Source organism: Nylanderia fulva, unplaced genomic scaffold, assembly GCF_048542155.1.
Source record: "Nylanderia fulva isolate GAGA-0341 unplaced genomic scaffold, ASM4854215v1 Scaffold317, whole genome shotgun sequence".
Taxonomy (NCBI): Eukaryota; Metazoa; Arthropoda; class Insecta; order Hymenoptera; family Formicidae; genus Nylanderia; species Nylanderia fulva.
The window spans coordinates 64,272-85,869 of record NW_028190387.1 but is presented as its reverse complement, the minus strand read 5'-3'; the positions used below and the strand labels follow the sequence as shown (position 1 = coordinate 85,869).

General features: G+C 43.7%; 3 protein-coding genes across 3 annotated transcripts; all 3 read right to left on the bottom strand.

Moving 5' to 3' along the window:
* Positions 1–575: 575 nt before the first annotated feature.
* On the bottom strand, positions 576–5,149 carry LOC114937932 (uncharacterized). Its single transcript, XM_029311602.1, has 6 exons — positions 4,366–5,149; positions 2,812–4,233; positions 2,411–2,510; positions 2,270–2,347; positions 765–828; positions 576–611 (listed from the first exon to the last, which is right to left on the bottom strand). The coding sequence occupies exons 1-6, from the start codon at positions 5,147–5,149 to the stop codon at positions 576–578; spliced, it is 2,484 nt and encodes an 827-aa protein (XP_029167435.1).
* Positions 5,150–7,533: 2,384 nt separating this feature from the next.
* Positions 7,534–8,478, bottom strand: LOC114937931 (uncharacterized). Its single transcript, XM_029311601.1, has one exon. It carries the CDS (start codon positions 8,476–8,478, stop codon positions 7,534–7,536), a length of 945 nt encoding a protein of 314 aa, XP_029167434.1.
* Positions 8,479–10,583: 2,105 nt separating this feature from the next.
* Positions 10,584–11,942, bottom strand: LOC114937930 (uncharacterized). The gene has a single exon (XM_029311600.1). The coding sequence runs from the start codon at positions 11,940–11,942 to the stop codon at positions 10,584–10,586; it is 1,359 nt and encodes a 452-aa protein (XP_029167433.1).
* Between the last annotated feature and the right edge of the window lie 9,656 nt (positions 11,943–21,598).

The following is a 21,598-nucleotide window of genomic DNA, read 5'->3' as shown; positions in this document are numbered from 1 at the left end:
AATCTGAAGAGGAAGTGGACGAAAACCAGCCACCGAATCATCAAGATCCGCCAAAAACATCTAGCGGCAAACAAAAAGCTACGCCAGGAATAAGGATCAAGAGCGTGCAAAATGTATCGAAAGAACTTAGATGCTTAATTAAAGATGCAGGAGCTCCCAAAGCGATATTGAAGCGTCGAAATAAAAGTAAGGTCTCATACGTCGAACAGTCTTCTCAGGAATCATCTGACGAAGACAAGATTCAACTAAAAGAGCCTAAGCCGAAAAAGCCAAAGCGACAGAATAGCGCACAGACACCATCGCCTGAGCAGCCATCTGCGGATTCTGATAAGATAATTCCAGAAGAATGCACACATACTCCTGAAATAATCGAAGGGGGTATGCGACCGACCACTGGTCGCGATCCGCAGAAGTCCGCTGCAGTCGAAGCAGGTACAGATATCATCCCAAACGATCCCGAAGGTGAGATGACAACGATCGCAAATACCTTAACGACCCAGGAATAGACTTACCAAATAACCGACCGATGAGCATCTCCATGCAACCAGCAAAGCTACCCATGGTCAGCAAGGTTCTCAGAGAGATCCCATCACCTCAGGAACGACAGTCACCTGAAAAATGTAAATATGTACATAGCGTAATTAGATCAGTAAGATTAGGTTAAGCGATCGCGTCCATACATTTTTATTTACGATGCAACTTGAAAGGACGATTGCATTGGATTCACACTTGCAATAAATAAATAAACTAAAAACCGCGTTAACCAGAACTCCAGCGCAAATGACTAACGAAGGCAAAATCGCAAGATGCGATAAAGGTACGTTGAAACTACGATCATTAGTCAAAATCATTTAGAAGTCAAATACAAGTGTGAACCCGGAGCAAATGACTTTCCAAAGTTATTTTTTAGTTTTTCTCAATTTTATTTACCGAAAAGTCAAGCGATGACTTGGACGCTTAATTATAGGTTATAATAAAATATAATATAAAAATACAAAAACATAAGATAAAAACTAACCCTAAAATCGTCTCAGCGAACATCCGAATGAACAAAGGTCTAAATCGGGTTCCCGATGATCTGGAACCCTATACTCAATCGAAACCTGAGTCTTCACTCAAACACGGATATACAAAAAGTTAAATGGCATCCTAAGTCAATTTTGGACATACGCCCAAAATAGAGGATGTAATAATAATCTACATTCGACCCATATCGGATGCCCGCTGAGCCGAACGCAATAAGAAATAATAAATATATATAAATATATAATTAAACATATTCTCTTAACTGGAGTAGGCGTATAACCGACATGCCAATTCCTACCATCGAATAAACGAGCCTCCCGAATGATAAGAAACTGACTTTATGTTTGTTTACTTGTAAATCATTATTTACTTATATTTTTATTTTAGTTGATTATTCGAGACATTCGTTTAGGCGTGGATGAACTTGTGGCGATAAATTATCATAACGATCTATTTTAGTTATTTACGAAACACCCACAAGAATAATTTATGTTATTATTTATTTGATAAGTTATTTAGCATGTTTATGCGATAGCGATCCTGTCCCGAGCATCAGGACACGATAATAAAGTGATAACCAAAAAATGGTTAAAAAGGAACTCTTGTCGAGCGCACCTTACATCAACAAAATGCGAAATAGGAACTCTCGCTTAACCCGCGCTACACTACCGCGCAGCGATTCGCGCTGAGCCCAGTGGTGGGGCGGCGCTCCGCGATTGGCCGGCGGGCCAAAGGAAGGGCAAGCGCGAAGCGCACGGACGACTATATAAGTCGGGAGCGATCATCCCTCCACACAGTCGTACATGTGCGAGAGCGTCGACACAGTCACACAGTCGTACGCATATCGTGATCCGGGGTAGTACGAGTGACAGTCGTGCTAATACCGAGTCCGGGCTTCTAGCACCTACGTGTGCGTAAGCTAGTGCGACTTGTCCGGGACAATACTGTCTCGTTATATTCGATCGATCAGTGTATTCGCGTGCAACTGCTAGACAAGCTTCGGTAAATCTAGTCCGCGATAAAATCACGACCGATACGAAAACCGTATATCAAACGCGCAAACTCATAGGCGGCATGAGATGTGCTGCAAGCGATTCCTTCGCGAGTGTTTGTAAACGGTAAATTAACCGTCGTGCGGTTAACAAGCGTGTGTAAATCGTAGCCATTGTACAGAGTTTAAGCTGAGGACGCTATTGAATAAACATTCTTAGTGAAACCTAAAAAACAGTGATCTGTTACTGACCTACGTATCCGTTTCCCACGTCGATTCTCCATCGGGTGTGAATCCGTATCCAGGGCGTAGAAATAGTCCGTCGGTATCCTGAAATCAAAGGAGAAAAATCAATAAGTCAAGTTCCTGCGAATTTCCATTGTTCGCACTCACCTGACGCAATACAGACTTGCGTCGCAGCGGCGGCCATCTTCAAAGGACGGCGCGGCACACATCAAGGACGACTCGAGCCTGGCGGCATCATTGAGCGTACCTACAACAAAGGAACATTTTGGCTACCACCACCTTCTTACTTATTTAGGTTAAAGTAAGTGGCGACCATCAAAGGTGAAAGCGGGACGTCTGTTGACTGGTAAGTCGGACGGAGGGCCAATTCTCTCAACACCGTTCGGTCACATCATGACGTCCAAGCGATGTGCGAGCGGGACTTTTACCAGGAAGCGATCGTCGTTGGCAGCCCACTTCCTAAGCGGGAAGCCGCCCGCCGTACAGAGCGCGGCCACCTGGTCCAGGAGGTCGTCCGCTGCATCCAGGGTGGCGGCTCCGGTGAGTACATCGTCCATGTAGACATCCTGGCGCAGTACATCGACGCCCAGCGGAAACCTCGTCGTTCGCGAGTTGATGGAGCACGCGGATGGCGAGGTACGGTGCGCTTGCTAGGCCGTACGTCACGGTATTCAGCTGGAATTCCTTGACCTCATCTCCCTCTGTCCACAGGATCCGCTGCAAGTCCCGGTCGTCGCGGTGCAGCTGTATCTGACGATACATCATCTTGATGTCGGCGACAAAGACATAGCGGTGTCGCCGCCAGCGAGTCAAGGTGTCGGCTAGCGACGGCAGCAAGTTACGTCCGGTGAGCAGCCAGTTGTTCAGTGACGACCCGCCGCCAGTACGCGCCGAGCCGTTAAACACCACCCGGATCTTGGAGGTCGTGCTTGAGCTCCGTAGCACCCCGTGGTGAGGCAGGAAGCAGATGCTGGCACCTGGCGAGAGCGACGCGGCTGAGACAGGCGACATGTGTCCGAGTGTCAGGTACTCGTTCATGAAGTCGCGATACAGTAGACCGAATTCGCGATCTTGAATGAACCGACGCCTCATGACGTCGAGGAGCCGTGACGCGGCGCGGCGCGTGGAGCTGAGATCCGGCAGCCCCGGACGGAACGGGAGTCGCACCTGATAGCGACCGTCTTCAAGTTGCACGTGGGTGCGCACAAAATGGTCCTCGCACTCCTGTTTGTCAGCGGTCAGCGGCAAGGCGGCACGAGGAGGCTCTTCGGTCTCCCAGAAGCGGCGCACGAGAGCTACTAGGTCGTCCCCCGTGGAGCATTGTAGAGACGACACGGGAGCCGCGACGTGACCGGCTCCAACGACGCCCAGCAGCACCCAGCCAAAGCGAGTCAACAGAGCACCGGGCTCGCGTGGTCCTCCTCGGCGAAAGCCCTCCGGCAGAGCGAGGTCCAGATAGACATCGGCGCCAAGCAGCAACTCCACAGCATCCCGGCGGTGAAACTCCGGGTCTGCAAGCTCGAGACCGTCGAGGTGAGGCCAGGAACGGGCCTCGCCTTCCGAGGTTCCGCCGTACACCGTGAGGCGTGGGAATACAAGCGGCGAGACGGCGAGCGCAAAGTGTCCATCGCGAGAGGAAACGGTGGCGGTGATCCGTCCGTGAGTGACGCCCGTCTGGATGCCTCCCACTCCAAAAATGGCCACTGACGATGGGGTCCGCGGGAGCCGAAGTCGCTGCGCCAAGGATTCCGCTATCAGCGAGGTTTCTGAGCCCGGGTCGATCAGCGCGCGGACCGCATGCCGTGTACCCACGCGGTCGGCCACGAATACACGGGCAGTTGCCAGAAGCGCCGGTCCACACTCCCGCGGTGGTCGCCTCGCGACGTGGACCGTCGCCGTTGAAGATGAGGATGCAGTCGCAGGTAAGGCCACAGCCGCAAAGGCGTCGTGCAACGTCGTGTGATGCCGGCCTGAGCATGTAGCGCACGCCTTGTGCAACTTACAATCGGCCAGCAGGTGACGACCCAGGCAGTTCCAGCACCGCTAGTGAGTGTTGATGGCTTCCCGTTTCTCGCTAACCGTCTTCTTCTTGTACTGCTCACAATAAGCAATAAAGTGATCTTTTTTGCAGAGTGGACAGCTGCGGTTCGGATCAGGCCCCCTGGTACCCACATGGCTGCTGCGAGAGGAGCGGCTGGACTTCTCCGTTGGCTTGGCAGGCGCTACGGTCTTTACTGACTGGAGGACCTCCCAGGTCATCAGTTGTTCCTGGAGGAACTCCCGGAGCTTGTCGTAGGACGGAGGCTCCGACGACCTTCCGAGGGAGCTCTCCCACTCACGACGAGTTTCAGCGTCCAGTAGCTCGACGACCAGGTGGACGAATAGATCTGTGCAGTCGGAGATCGGGCGCCCGATGCCCTTCAGTGCACCGACTGTCGTGAGTACGCCGTGGAACAGTCGGCGTAGTCCATCAGCTGACGGGGCCTTCAATCGCGGCAGCGAAGTGAAGGCTGTCAGGTAGGATCTGACCAGTAAACGTTTATTTTCGAAATACGTAGTCAATAATTCCCACGCATCCTCCAAGTTTTCTTCAGTAGAAGGCAGGTTGCGAATCAGCTGTTCAGCATCACCCTTTACGCTGGTTTTCAGGTAATGCAGCTGTTCAATCTTCGTCAAGGACGCGTCTCCTAGGACCATGGAGCTGAACAGATCTCGGTAGGCTGGCCAGTCCTCGAACTTGCCGCTAAACTGCGGTAGATTGATCCGCGGTAAGGTTCGGCGGGACGGAGCCGTCTTTCGGACCCGTTCGCCGAGGGCGGGCCCCGCAGGTTCGGTGAACTGCTCCTCCAGTCCGGCGAGTTCGGAGCGCTGCCCATAATACGCCATCTCAACCTTGCTGAGGAGGTCCTCGGTGGTGTACTTCTCCCGCTTGATCTCCTTTCAGAAGTGGGCGCGGAGCTCTTCATGTTGTTCCGTGAATTTGACCCATTTATCGTCCAGGACGCGGATTGCAGCCTGGACAGTGTGGGCGTTCAATTTGCTCGCCCTGATCTTCTTCAAGTTCTCCACGCTACGCAGTATGCGTAGGTAGAGCTCATGCTGAGCGTCGATCATTTGATCCATGTCCATTTTCTTTGTCACAGGTCACTGGACACTCACACGGTCACGAAGCACGCACTCACCCCGACGGCGAAGTTCAATAGGTGCCGGGCGCGACAAATTAACGACCTGTCGATGATCCGGCTCGAAGGACCAGCAAATGTGCAATATTCGGTGCTACGCGGAGTGATTATAGTTAGTGCGCGGACGCGAGTGTCAAGTTTGGGACGGCACCGAAAAAAAAAGAAAATAAAGAAAGTTTACGGCACACAATATATTTTTACAAATAATTATACAATACAAAAGAAATGCTCTAATGCAAGCGAACTGCAATTAGAAGCGTGCAATGATTGCCGGAAGTGCAATCCAACGACAAAATCGATCTCCCACGAGAAGTGCGACGAAAATCGAGAAGAGAAAAAAGTAACGCTGTCTGTACGCGCGAACGACTGTACGACGATAGATCCGTTCGACAAGAGAGAGCGTGAACCAACGTGATTGTTTTCTACCGACCTTCGAGAGAGTTCCGAGGTAAGGAACACCGTGTTTGTGTTCCTTCCACATAATGATAGAATCCTCTCGAATGTCGGAGGGCAAAATCACTTGTTGTCGTCGGTTTTATGTTTGTTACGATACGGTTACCTGTCACCGTTCAAACGACAGGTATTGCGAGCGTTAAAGACGCGCGCGGTCTTGCGATATGGCGGGGCGCGTTCGCCCGCGATTGGCGCACGGAGATTTAGTGCGAATCGTCGCGCCAAATTCGAGCGGCTATTTTCAGCGCAGTTAGCTGCGCTTGTTGCAAGGCGCAGAATGCACTCCGAGATGCATTCACACACACACACACACACACACCCACACACACACACACCCACACACACACACACACACTCTCTCTCTCTCTCTTTCTCTCTCTCTCTCTCTTTCTCCAATCCGCAACACTCGCACTAGGTCCCATCCTGAGCAAGAGAGATTTAATTCTCTTGCCAAAAAGGGACCACCGAGAAAACAGCCTCTAAATAGCGTATAGTGACACTCCCGGTTACTGACCTATTTCGGCCTTCGCACCTTCGCTCGGCTCGAACAAACGCACCGCCAAACGTTGTTTGAGGACTAAGTATTGTTGCGTCCTTCCTTCGACTCTTTCTTTAATTGAGTCTGGACGTAACATTTATATATATATGTATAATTATATACATATATAATATATAATATATAATATATATATACATATATATATATATATGTTGAGAGAACTATATATATATATATATATATATATATACATGTTGAGAGAAACGCGAGATCCGGCACTGGCGACGTCGAAATATCTCAAGGTAAATAGAAAAGTGATCTGAGGAGAACTTTGTCGTATTAATCGATTTATTCTGATCGAACGCTGAGAGACGACTGCTGCCGTCGGCGAACGGCAGTTCGTGAATTTTGACAAACAAGTATAAAGAGAGGGAACAGTTTTGACAGATTTATAATATCTAGAGTACAGAAATATAAAGAAGAAAATACATATAAATATATAGAGGACATAGGTGTCCTTTGTAATGTGAACGCGAAAACAACAAAAAAAGCGCGCAAATAAGTACGCGGAGAACGGTATCTATAGAAATTAGCGCGATAGCATTTACCGAGAATATTTGCTTAAAATTCGACTTTTCATAACGGCCGTTTTCGAGAAATTTAGGAAGATTTATATTTTCTTAAACTCAATGACGAATATTATTAAATTCGACGATACAGATTTCAAAATACAATATTAAATTAAATCGGATCTAATTGTGCTTATAATGATTTGTCCGAACATTCCGCCCGCCTTGTCTACTCGTAGTAGACGAAATATTGAACTGAGATATACGAGCGGTTAGCGGAAAGTCTTTGTATAGTCTATTAATTGTCTATCGGCAATAAACACAGTTTGACGATTGGTCGCTTGAAACTTGAGGTATCTGCCTTCACTGTGGCGACATGAATGAGTCCGTCAACTCCAGGGTGCACGTCGGTAATGCGTGCGAGAGGCCACTTGCATGGAGGAAATCGTTCGTCTTTAATCAGAACGAGAGAGCCTTTTTTGAAAGCATCTTGAGGTCGTTGTCGTTTCGAGATAGTTTGCAACTGCTGCAAGTATTCTGACGACCATCGTTGCCAGAATGATTCTTTCAGTTGCTGTAGGAGTTGCCAGCGCGACAATCGATTTTGCGGCACTCCGTCAAGCGAAGGTTCCGGCACGGTAGCGAGAGTTGATCCAACGAGGAAATGTCCAGAGCGGAAAGGTCCGACGGATCATCAGAGAGAGTAATTAGCGAGCGCGAATTTAATATCGCCTCGATTTGCACGAGAAGCGTTGTCAGTTCCTCGTAGGTGAGGAGAGCGTCGTCGAGAACTCGCCGCAAGTGAAATTTGACGGATTTCACCCCGGCTTCCCATTTTCCTCCAAAATGGGAGGTAGAGGGTGGATTGAATTTCCACCTCACTCCGTCATTTGCGAGAACATTAGCGATGTGAGCCCACTCGCGAGAAGAAAACGTGAACATTCGTTTGAGCTCTGCGTCGGCACCGATCAAATTCGTGCCACAGTCGCTGGTCAGAGTAGAGCAGATGCCTCGCCGTCCGGTGAATCGCCTGAATGCCGCCAGAAAACCGTCCGTAGAATAATCAGTGGCGACTTCTAGGTATATCGCAGACGTGCTGAAACAGATAAAAATGACGAAATATCCCTTGTATGTTTTGCAACTTCGTCCTCGAAAAGTTTTGAGAGTCAATGGGCCGGCATAATCGACTCCAGAGTTTACGAACGGTCGGCACGGAACGACACGTGATACTGGGAGCTGTCCGACAGCTTGTTGACCCATAGTAACACGATGGCGAGCACAGATAACGCATTTGTGGATGAAAGCTCTAATAGGAACGCGACCGCCGATGATCCAGAATTTTTGACGAATCGATGATAGCGTGAGTTGTGGTCCGCCGTGTAGAGTCTTTCGATGATAATGATCCATCAGGAGAGTTGTTAAGCGACATTCTCGAGGTAAGATCAGAGGATGTTTTTTCTGCTGAATTGAGTTGTGACCGGAGTAAACGTCCGCGTAAACGCAACAGTCCATTGTTGTCGAGAAATGGCGTTAAACGGTGGAGCGAGCTCGAGGTTGAGAGTGATCGTTGATTCTTCAAACTTTTGATCTCGGTCGAGAAGTAAAAATGCTACGTAAGTTTGACCCACAGCATTAGAGCGGATTCTAACTCTTCGACGGTGAGAGGCTCAAGATATGAGCGTGATGTGACTGATTTGCGGAAGAATTGTAGAGCACGCTGGACCCATGCGGTTATTCTGTGGAGAGTCGTCAGCGATGAATATTGATCGAGCATAGAGAGATTGTGCTCATGATTTTCAACTGCAGTTGTACACTGCGAAGATCGTTCTTCGAGGTTGTCCGTAGATTCGAGACTCGGAGTTGAAGACGGCCAAGATGTGGAATGCGTGTGTAGCCAATGAGGGCCGGTCCACCAGAGGTCTTGTTGAAGACGCTGAGGCGTTACGCCTCGTGATGCGAGATCGGCGGGATTCTCTTTCCCGGAGATGTGATGCCATCTAGAGTTTGAGAGCTCTTGAATAAAAGAGACGCGATTACGCACGAAGTCTTTCCATTGAGATGGAATTTGACGCACGAGTAGCACTGCAGCTGAGAGTTCGAGTCGCAGTATAGTCATTCTTTTGAGAGGAGTCACTTTAGTCTTTGAGCAGATGAGTTTCACTTGAGCGTTGTCAATGTCACTAAAAACGCGAAGATAAACGACAGCGGCGATTGCACTTTGAGACGCGTCCGCGAAACCGTGCACTTCCACGGCGAGATTCGAAGCATTTGTACCGAACCAGCGCGAGATAGAGATACGAGAGATGTATTCGAGTTGAGTGACGTAGCTTGTCCATCGTGATTTCAAAATGTCTGGGAGTTCGTCGTCTCAGTCGAAACGTATAGCCCACAATTCCTGCATGAACATCTTTGCGGTAACTGTGACAGGCGTAATCCACCCGAGTGGATCAAACATGCGCGCAATGAGCGATAGCACTGAGCGTTTCGTAACGCGATTGTTCGAAATTGTGAGCGACGGCGGTGAAAACACGAAACTGTCTGATTGGTGTTCCCAACGCACACCGAGAGTATGATGTATCGCACTGTCGTTGACCGAGAGCGTAGAGGATGTTTTGCGATCACAAGCAGGAATTTCGTCGAGCAGATTTGGGTCGTCTGAGATCCATTTTTTGAGAGTGAATCCGCCCGCCGTGAGCGTCTCTTAATTGTGAGATTTTTTCCTTCACCCGAGCGATACTTTCTTCGCCGGAGAGAACATCGTCGACATATGTGTCGCGACGAAGAATTTCGGTAGCGTGAGAGCGTATCAGATCGGATTCGAGAGCAAGTTGCTGCAAACAGTGTAGCGCGAGATATGGAGCACACGCGAGGCCGTACGTTACTATGCACAATGTATATTCTTGAGGCTTCTCATCGGGAGAGTCTCGCCAAAGAATTTTTTGTAACGGCCAATCTTCTTCGTGTACGCGGATCTGCCGATACATTTTTTCGATGTCGGCCGCGAACACGTATCGATGCCGTCGCCAACGGAGTAAAATGTCCGCGAGATCCGGTTGCAGTTTCGGCCCGATAAAAAGACACTCATTTAACGAAAATCCGCGATTTGTCTTTTGCGATCCGTTGAACACGACGCGGAGTTTTGTTGTCGTGCTGGTTTCACGCGTAACACCGTGATGCGGGAGAAAAAACTCGCAAGATTGAGCGCAATTAGAAGTCGCGACGAGACGCAGGTGATCGAGAGAGCGATACTCACGTAAAAAGTCGATATATTGACTTCTGAGCGATGAATTTGATTCGAATCGTCTTTCCATGCGATGCAACGTCTTAAGTGCGATAGAGCGAGAGTCATCAAAATCACTTACACTTTTTTGGAGAGGCAGGCGTACAACGAATCGTCCGTTGACGTCGCGAGAATGAGTCGCTTTGAAATGTTCTTCGCACTGAGATTCTTCTGGAGACATTGAGGCTTGAGATGCAGGCGCAATTTCTTCTTGTGCCCAGAAGCGTTGGAGGAGCTCGAGGAGCTCAGAGTCGAGAGAGCACTGAAGACCGATGATTGAGTTGCGTTCCATGGCGTTGGTCTTCGGACTATCGTTAGAGAGGGGCCCTGACAGCACCTATCCGAGAGTCGTTCTTTGAGCGATGGGTTCGCCGATTTTTCCTCGACGAATACCCTCTTTAAGTATTTGAGCGTACGCATTTGCTCCGAGTATGAGATCGATTTTTTCGGGCGTGGCAAAGTTTGGATCCGCGAGCTTGAGACCATGAATGTGCGGCCACTGAGTATATTCAACACGCGTGGAAGGTAGATAGGCTGTTAATTTCGGTAGTACGAGAGTATCAATTTCGAGAGAAATTTCTTTATGCACTTGAGAGATCACTGTGAGAGAAACGAGTCCGTTTGATACGCTTGAGCGTTGAGCACCGATGCCGAAAATCGGAATAGCCGCGGCGCGACGCGAGAGCTTTAACAATTGCGCGACCGATTCCAAGAGAAAAGAGACTTCTGATCCTTGATCGAGAAGTGCTCGCACTTGATAAAGATCTCCGGTTGATGAGATGACGTTTACGAGAGCGGTGGCTAAGAGAACCGGAGTCCGACGGATTACTCGCGATTGAGCAATGTGACTTGATGTCGCTGAGTTTGAGACTTGCTTGGTACTCAGTTGAGAAGTTGCAGAGAGTGGAAGAATACTTGCACTATGAGTTGCCGGCGGAGATGATGTGGCGACAGACGTCGACGAGTTTGAGGATGCATCTGATGCACCAATCGCTGTGTTACCGGCTTGATTATGGAGAATAGAGTAATGTTGCTTGTGGCAGAGACGGCAGCGCTTTGTTGAGCGACACGATTTCATTTGATGAGGCTCGAGACAGTTAAAGCATAGACTTTTTGCAATGATTACTTCCTTTCGCTGCACGGGTGTCTTTTCGAGATACTTAGGACACGAGGAGATGTAATGTCCCGATAAACACAACGCGTACTTTTGCTCAGACACAGCAGCGGTATATGCACGAGCGTTAGCTTGAGGTCTTGACGGATTTGCATGTTGTTTCCGAGAAGTCGTTCGTTCGAAGGCTTCGAGAGTGAGAATACGACCGAGAAGAAATTTCTCGAAGTCGGCGAACGATGGTGCTTTCGATGTGGCTCCGAGTGATTTTTCCCACTTTTTTACAGATTCGGTGTCTAACTTGCGCACTGTCATAAAGATGAGAATAACATCCCAGTGATGAACTGGGCAGCCCAATGTAGCAAGGGCTCCGATGGCTTCTTTCAGCTCGCAGAGAAGGCGTTTCACTTCCGATGCACATTCGGTTTTTGCCTTGCGAATCGAAAACAGTGCGGAGAGCTGAGCATCCATGAGGATACGCTTATTGTCGTACCGGGCAACAAGAGTATCCCATGCGCGATTAAATCCTTTGCTCGATATCTCGACGCCTTTCAAGAGTGTAGCCGGCTCATCCGATAGGCTCATTTTTAAATAATGAAGTTTCTCGACAGCAGAGAGATCGGTATTCGCGTTGATCATTGATGAAAAGAGATCTCTGAAATAATTTCACTGCGAATAATCACCGTTGAATTTCGGTAGATCGATGCGAGGCAAACGTCGAGAATGCGATGCGGACGATGAATTCATAGAGTTGTCGGTTATATTCTGTTGAGCTGGTGGTTCAAAACTGTCGAGGAGATAGTGAGCATTGTGCCCTGGGCTTCGACAAATTTTTCGTCGCATTGCTCATAAACCTTATCGACATAATAGTCCAGCTTTTTAAATTCTGGCGATCTCAGCTTGTATAAGTTTTTGTGTAACGCTTGGAATTTTTCCCAATTCGATTTTAAACTCGCTAAGCGACTTTGTACAGTACCACGGGTGGTCTTAGAAAGACCGAGCTCTTGTAGATTCTCGCAAGCGCGAGCGATGAGGCCGAAAAGCTCATACTGGCGATCGAGAAGAGCCTCGAGAGTCAGTCTGTCGAGATTTAATAATGAGAAGTTCAAGAGTCACTGCACACACTCACAGTTACACTTTGCGCAAAATTGATAAGTCACTTAGTTTGATCGCGGTGAGAGATATTCAACTTTATTGTCACACGCGATATAGAGATGCGAGTAGCCGTGATAGATAGAAGAATCGATAAACGCGACGAATCACTTTCCGAGAATTACTTAAATCTCGAGAATTTCGGTAAAGAGAGAGCGCGAACTACGCCCGCGATTCGCGAATCCGGCTCGAAGGACCAAAAAAAAATGTTAAGAGAAACGCGAGATCCGGCACTGGCGAAATATCTCGAGGTGGATAGGAAAGTGATCTGAGGAGAACTTTGTCGTGTTAATCGATTTATTTTAATCGAACGCTGAGAGACGACTGCTGCCGTCGGCGAACGGCAATTCGTGAATTTTGACAAACAAGTATAAAGAGGGAGAACAATTTCGACAGATTTATAATATCTAGAGTACAGAAATATAAAGAAGAAAATACATATAAATATATAGAGGACATAGGTGTCCTTTGTAATGTGAACGCGAAAAAAGCGCGCAAATAAGTACGCGGAGAACGGTATCTATAGAAATTAGCGCGATAACATTTACCGAGAATATTTGCTTAAAATTCGACTTTTCATAACGGCCGTTCTCGAGAGATTTAGGAAGATTTATATTTTCTTAAACTCAATGACGAATATTATTAAATTCAACGATACAGATTTCAAAATACAATATTAAATTAAATCGGATCTAATTGTACATATAATATAATGATTTGTTCAAACAATATATATATATATATATATATATATATGCTAATTGACGCAAACAATATGATTCCAAATCGTCCATAACCATGTCAAACAAAATTGGAGACAAAGGAGATCCCATCGGCGAACCGAAAACCTGTTCGTAAAATTTAACGTCAAAAACGAAATTCGTTGAGTGCATAACTATGTCAATGGCGTGTAAAAACAGCGCAAAGTTAAATGAAGTAAATTGTGAGATGTCATCCCATCGGTTTTCTATTGCTATTTTAATTAATTTCTACGGGGTGTTAGTAAAAAGTGAAGTCACGTCCAACGAAATCATAACATGACTATTATCAATGTTTTTATCTTTAATGATTTCCACAAAGGACCAACTATCCTTGATATGAGATCGAGGTTTTTTGACTGCATTTTGCAGTATCTCACTCAAAAAGGATGCAATGTTATAAACAGGACTTCCTACCGTTGAAATTATGATACGAAGAGGGTAACCTACCTTATGGATCTTTGGTAAACCATAGACACGAGGCAAATTACCATTAGTACACCTCAAATGTTTGTATGTGGTCTTATCTATGAGTTTATTGTCTAACCAAGATTTTAACAAAGCAGAAATTTTCGCGTTCAGTGCATTTAGTGGAGTCTTATTGAGTGATCTATAAGTGGAAACGTCTTTCAATAAATAATTCATTTTCTCTACATAGTCCGTCCGACTCATCAACACAGTAACCTGGCCCTTATCAGCTTTTGTTACAAAAATATTTTTGTTTGATTTCAAAAATTTTGAGCAATCAGAATATCTATTACAAATGTATCTATCCATGTACCCCATATGTTTTTGTCTACTCAAAAACTTGTGTACCAAGCTCGCTATCGACAATCTCACATTATCAAGGTTATCCTTGGGAAACTTTTTATGATTGACTTCAAAATTTTTTATATTTTCCAATGCGGAGATTTTCCTATCGTTTTTATTATTTCTACAAATGGGCACACCAAACTTATCACCTAAACTTAAAAAATTCATCAATGAATCCGGAACGCGACAATTACTAATATTCACAATCCATTTACTATAATCTATTTTTATCAATGGATTGCGAACCCCATAATACTTTCGACTGATATATTCAAATTTGTTTCTTAGACGCAACTTTTCACTCTTATATTTATGGAGGATATGCCTATTATGATCAAAAAAGCCGACAACAAACTCAAACGGTAAATTATCAAACAATCGTTTCTCGGTATAATTCAAATTGACACGCAAGACACGTAATTTACAATTAATATCATTTATCTCTAAGTTTAATAAAGCAACTTTGTTACGATGCTGAAGAAGTAGCCATTTACGTGTAACGCTTCTGCTATGAAAAATAGTTGATTTACTTGCTGTATTATTGTTAATATGCGGAGGTAAAATATCCATCCACACAATCCAAGGATTATTATTTGTTTTATTACACCGAGACCTTACTATGGTGGATGTACAAAGAGGCTAATTCAAGTATGTGGCGGAGAAATTCAGTATGCAAATGTCGGTGATGCTTAAATCGTGGATCAAGACCAAGAAGAACATTTGTATATCATACCAACAACTGATATTTTTACTCCGTTGCAGACGGATGGATATTTTACCTCCGCATATTAACAATAATACAGCAAGTAAATCAACTATTTTTCATAGCAGAAGCGTTACACGTAAATGGCTACTTCTTCAGCATCGTAACAAAGTTGCTTTATTAAACTTAGAGATAAATGATATTAATTGTAAATTACGTGTCTTGCGTGTCAATTTGAATTATATCGAGAAACGATTGTTTGATAATTTACCGTTTGAGTTTGTTGTCGGCTTTTTTGATCATAATAGGCATATCCTCCATAAATACGATAAGAGTGAAAAGTTGCGTCTAAGAAACAAATTTGAATATATCAGTCGGAAGTATTATGGGGTTCGCAATCCATTGATAAAAATAGATTATAGTAAATGGATTGTGAATATCAGTAATTGTCGCGTTCCGGATTCATTGATGAATTTTTTAAGTTTAGGTGATAAGTTTGGTGTGCCCATTTGTAGAAATAATAAAAACGATAGGAAAATCTCCGCATTGGAAAATATAAAAAATTTTGAAGTCAATCATAGAAAGTTTCCCAAGGATAACCTTGATAATGTGAGATTGTCGATAGCGAGCTTGGTACACAAGTTTTTGAGTAGACAAAAACATATGGGGTACATGGATAGATACATTTGTAATAGATATTCTGATTGCTCAAAATTTTTGAAATCAAACAAAAATATTTTTGTAACAAAAGCTGATAAGGGCCAGGTTACTGTGTTGATGAGTCGGACGGACTATGTGGAGAAAATGAATTATTTATTGAAAGACGTTTCCACTTATAGATCACTCAATAAGACTCCACTAAATGCACTGAACGCGAAAATTTCTGCTTTGTTAAAATCTTGGTTAGACAATAAACTCATAGATAAGACCACATACAAACATTTGAGGTGTACTAATGGTAATTTGCCTCGTGTCTATGGTTTACCAAAGATCCATAAGGTAGGTTACCCTTTTCGTATCATAATTTCGACGGTAGGAAGTCCTGTTTATAACATTGCATCCTTTTTGAGTGAGATACTGCAAAATGCAGTCAAAAAACCTCGATCTCATATCAAGGATAGTTGGTCCTTTGTGGAAATCATTAAAGATAAAAACATTGATGATAGTCATGTTATGATTTCGTTGGACGTGACTTCACTTTTTACCAACACCCCGTGGGAATTAATTAAAATAGCAATAGAAAACCGATGGGATGACATCTCACAATTTACTTCATTTAACCTTGCGCAGTTTTTACATGCCATTGACATAGTTATGCGCTCAACGAGTTTCGTTTTTGACGGTAAATTTATGAACAGGTTTTCGGTTCGCCGATGGGGTCTCCTTTGTCTCCAATTTTGTTTGACATGGTTATGAACGATTTGGAATCATATTGTTTGCGTCAATTGGATTTTGAGCCCTATTGTTATTTTAGGTATGTCGATGATATTTTTTCAATTATTCCGAAAAGAAACATGGAGGATGTGCTTAGAATTTTCAATGGTTTTCACACTCGACTTAAATTTACGTTCGAACTAGAGAACAATTGTTCTCTGAGTTTTTTAGACACAAACGTTATACGTTTTGGGGGCAAATTGACGACTAATTGGTTCCGTAAGCCTACGTTTTCAGGCCGTTATATAAATTTTCTATCGAATTATCCGATGAGATATAAAATCAGTGTGATTACAAGCCTAGTGGATAGGGCTATTTTACTCGCTGACCTTATGTTTCACGAAGAAAACATTAATATAGTCAAAAGAATTCTTCGTAATAATTGTTACCCGTCAACAGTTATAAACAAAAACATTAACAAAAGACGTAGGGCGATTAAATTTGGCGCTAATCTTAGCTCGTCCAACCGAAATAAATTTGATGCACGAAATAGTATAGTGTTGCCTTACATTAGAGATTTGAGCGAGAATATTACGCGTTGCATTAATAAAAATGGAATTAATGTATTATATATTGTTCCAAAAAAAATTAGACACACTGATAAAAAGAGGAAAAGATAGGATTGACAACTTAAAAAGAACCGATGTCGTGTATAAAATTGAATGTGCGAATTGTAATTCTACGTATATTGGACAAACAAAGAGACATTTAGAAACGCGCATCAAAGAACATAGAAATAATATCAAAAGACACGACATTGCATTCAGTCGTTAGTTTGCATCGGACTTGCAACGATTATGAGTTCCGTTGGGATTCTCCGGTGATCTTGCATCAAGAAAAACAAACAAGAAAAAAAGAAATTGCAGAAATGTTTTATATAAAAAAACAACGTAAAAGCATTAATTTACAGAAAGATACGGAGATTTTCATTGGGATTTATGATCGTGTTCTTGACGCTATTTAAATTATTTTTATTTTTATATTTACCTATTTATTTATTTATTTGACTTTGTTATGACGTTTTAAATTGCGAAAGACACATTAGTTTTGTCTCTATTTTCTTAACGCGTAGTGACTAAGATTCTTGCTAACAGTCAACATCTATTTATTTCTTGCTTACTTCTGTCAGTTTTACATTGTTCTTCAAAACAATGGTAAATATTGTCGGTAGTTTGCAGTGAATTTGATTTACTGTATTAATTTGGTATGTAGCATATTTTTGGTTTTTGAATGTATAATTATTTGTAGCGATGAAGTGTATTAAAATTATGATTATTTTTATGTAACTTTTTATAGATTTACTTGAAAAGGGCTGCAATGACAGCCAAAACGTTGTATTTCAACTAATTATTTATAATACGAGGTGTGTTCAAAAAGTATCGCGAATTTTGAATTTCCGCGGGTTACGTATATTCGATTTTCGATTTTTTTGTGGCGTTATGTTGGTACTCATGTTTCTCATTTATGCCGACAAGTACGGCCATTTTGAATGTTCAGTTAATTTTTGACAGCTGCTTTGCTTGCACGTGTTTTGGCTCGTCTTCGATTTTTGCCTATTCAAAAAAATGGATCAAAGAATCTGTATCAAATTTTGTGTGAAAAACAAAATTAAGTGCGCGGACGCATTCCGAATGTTGACTGTGGCATATGGTGAAGCTACCTTGGACCGAAGCAACGTTTATCGGTGGTACAAAATGTTTTCCGAGGGCCGAGAAGATGTGAACGACGAAGAGCGTGCCGGACGCCTGAGCACGTCAACAACAGACGAAAACATTGATAAAGTGAAGAAAATAGTATTGATCAATAAGGAATATTACCTGCAAGTTATGCGCAAATTGCGCGAAGCAATCCGCCAGAAACGCCCGGATTTGTGGAAGAACAAAAATTGGCTTTTGCACCATGATAACGCCCCTGCTCACACATCGTTGCTTGTGCGCGAATTTTTGGCCAAAAACAACACTACGAAGGTCACTATTTATATTTCGGGAATAGGAACAAAAACAAATAGTTAAGCTGCGAATATATTTTTATTGTTTTTCAAAGTACTCGCCACGATGATCGATACACTTTTGCATGCGCTTAAACCAATTTTCAAAGCATTTATTCCATTCCGAATGAGGTATCTCCAAAACATGATTTTTGAACGCTTCAATAGCTTCTTCGGGCGATGAAAATCGTTGACCACGCAGTTTATTCTTCACGGATGGGAACAAAAAGAAATCATTGGGTGCCAAATCAGGGCTGTACGGCGGATGACCCATCAATTCGATGTTTTGAGTGCTCAAATAGTCTCTTGTTTGAGCCGATGTGTGAGAGCTCGCATTGTCATGATGAAGAACAATCCGACGTCTCTTGTTTGTTTTCCTTATTTCACCGAAGATTTCTGGCAAACAGATGGTTGTGTACCACTCAGAATTTACCGTTCTACGATCCTCTAGAGGCACTGTTGCAATATGACCAGTTTTTCCGAAGAAACAGGCCACCATTTTCTTTGAAGTGCTTCGTGCGCAAACAACTTTTGTTGGATTTGGTTCATCTTGGAACACCCATACAGTCGACTGCTGCTTACTTTCGGGCTCATACGAATATATCCATGATTCGTCACCTGTCACGATTTTATAAACGTCTTTTGAAGCACCGCGATTGTATTTCTTAAGCATTTCTTTGCACCAATCGACACGAGCCTTTTTTTGAGCGATTGTCAAATTATGTGGGATCCAACGCGAACATAACTTTCGCACAGCTAAGTATTCATGTAAAATTGCATATATGCTGGTGGAACTAATGCTTAAGGATGCCTCAATCTCACAATAGGTTACATGACGATCTTGCTTAATCATTTCGTGCACAGCATCGATGTTTTCTGGCACTACAGTCGATTTTGGACGACCTTCACGAAATTCGTCGGACAGCGAACTACGACCACGATTGAATTCACTATACCAGCGATACCAGTGGTTTTTGATGGAGCTTCATCGCCAAAAGTCAAATTAAGTTGATTGACGCACTCTTGTTGTGATAATCCACGTCGAAAGTCATAAAAAATCATCGCACGAAAATGTTCACAATTCAGTTCCATTTTTTGCCGAGACGAAACTTTCAACTAAATATAAAATAAACAAATAGCGTCCGTATGACAAAATGTTCTGAGTACGTATATCGTCAAAAATGTCAAACTTTACGATGGAACCGTCAGATGGACTCACATGACATCAGTGTTGCCAATTCCCGAAATATAAATAGTGACCCTCGTAATAATGCCGCAGCCACCGTATTCCCCAGATCTGGCCCCCTGTGACTTTTTCTTGTTCCCGAAACTGAAGAGGCCCATGAAAGGACGACGCTACGCTACGATTGAGGAGATAAAGACGGCATCGAAGGAGGAGCTGAACAAGATCACAAAAAATGATTTTTTGAAGTGCTTCGAGGATTGGAAAAAACGTTGGCACAAGTGTATAATATCTGGTGGGGATTACTTTGAAGGGGACAAAATAGATATTCATGAATAAATAAATAATTTTTGAAAAAACACAAAATTCGCGATACTTTTTGAACACACCTTGTAAATGATTGCCAGTCTGGTCGACTTTTAACTTTGAGGAGAGATTTTTATTAATTATTACTGGCGAACCTTAAGGATTATTATTTGTTCTATTATTTCCTAATCTACGAGAATCTATTTCTAAATGTGCCCAAACGATTCCCAAGCGATTGGTATAACTGATAATAGGTAAATATAAAATTTGTCTACTAAATAGATGGAGGTACCGTGGTTACGCTATTCTGAAGGACGGCACATAGGGCGTATTGCGCGGAACGTGTAACTAATACAACCAATCGTAAATTTGAGTTTCCGTTGTGTGGTGTATTTATTATTTGAGATTTTACGTGAATCAGTAGGAATGCGAGGATATAAATATCTGGGATTAATTAATATATAACTCTTGATCTTTATTATTATATGGGCAACCTGCTCTGTATACTCTCTGCACTACGGGAGCCGGCAGGTAACTGGCGGCTCCCACTACGCTTACGCTGCGGCACACGCGTATTCTGCTCACGCATTCTCACGCACACTCATGCTCATACTTTGCATACATTACAACTCCCCTCTTTTTAGTTTGAGTATAGGGCGATTTATTCGCTAATCTAGACGATCGTCGCGGAGTGACAAGCATGTTACTGGTATCATTTTTGCGCTTCGCTTTTTCACTTAAATCGCTGTTACGCTTTGCAGGTTTGATTCGCCCGTTACATGTGTTGATATCGCGAAGAGAATCTACAATTGGCGCTTCCGAGTCTCCTCTTTTTGGAACTGGCTTTAACGCTAAACTTACAATTTGATTTGCATGGCGTTTAGTTGTGAAACCGTCTGCGAACTGTATCGTGTACATACTTGGTGACAATTGTTTGACTATAGTCGCTTGTGCGTTATCAAGAGTATCTTTACGATAGTCTTTAGCATATACAATATCGCCTTTTTGGAGTTCTATACACCTCTTACCATGTGTAGTGCGTTGTTGAATAAATTGATTGTCTTCTACTGTTCGTCGTGTGTCGCATTTAAGCAGATCAAATCTAGTTTTTAGTTGTCGCTTGTACATTAATTGGGCTGGTACTACATTTGTAGAACAGTGTGGTGTGTTACGGTAATCTGCTAGAAATCTGTTTACAGAGAAGTCTAGTGAATGACCATCTTTTATTATTTTCTTTATTTTATCTTTAAAAGTTTTTACAAAATTCTCCGCTGCGCCGTTAGTGGCTGGGTAAAATGGTGCGGAATAAGTATGTTTAATGCAAAATTGTTTCAGATAAGCTGCAAATTTCTCACTTGTAAATTGTGTTCCATTGTCGCTAACTATGTGATTAGGATAGTCTTTATCAACAAAAATCGTATCTAGCTCTTTAATCAAACTTTTCGCAGTAGTGTCGTTTTTCATGTTAACTACAATAGGCCATTTGGAATGAGCGTCGACTATAATTAAAAACATACAATCATAAAATTTAGCAAAGTCCATGTGTATTCACGACCATGGATGACTGGGCCATAACCAGAGGGTTAGTGGTGTTTTAGTAGGATAAAGTCTTGATCCCCCCCGTCGACCACCACTTTGCCGTGGTGGGGGGGCTCACCTTTCGCAAGGGAATAGCCTTGCGAGGGGTGCTAAGAGTGGTCGGTACCTCCTGTGGAGGTACTTCTGGCTTGGTGGGGCCACAGGGTTTCGACCCACCACCCCTAGACGGTCACCAGGTTAAAAAAGACCAAAAAAACTAAATATGGAGGGACAAACATCAACGAGAAAACGTACCGGCCCAGGGGTTTCGGATGCCCCAGGGCCCGGCGGGGGGGGGGGGTATCATCCCGGCCTCCACCCCGTCGT

Bases quoted from the DNA above. Each gene is read 5' to 3' on its own strand.
- LOC114937932 (XM_029311602.1), bottom strand. From the start codon at position 5,149: ATGGCGTATTATGGGCAGCGCTCCGAACTCGCCGGACTGGAGGAGCAG. The intron at 4,234-4,365 runs GTGAGCAGTACA...CTACATGCTCAG, and splicing joins AGATCACTTTATTGCTTATT to GCCGGCATCACACGACGTTG. The intron at 2,511-2,811 runs GTACTCACCGGA...CCTTTGTTGTAG, and splicing joins AGGATGTCTACATGGACGAT to GTACGCTCAATGATGCCGCC.
- LOC114937930 (XM_029311600.1), bottom strand. From the start codon at position 11,942: ATGAGCCTATCGGATGAGCCGGCTACACTCTTGAAAGGCGTCGAGATA.
- LOC114937931 (XM_029311601.1), bottom strand. From the start codon at position 8,478: ATGGACTGTTGCGTTTACGCGGACGTTTACTCCGGTCACAACTCAATT.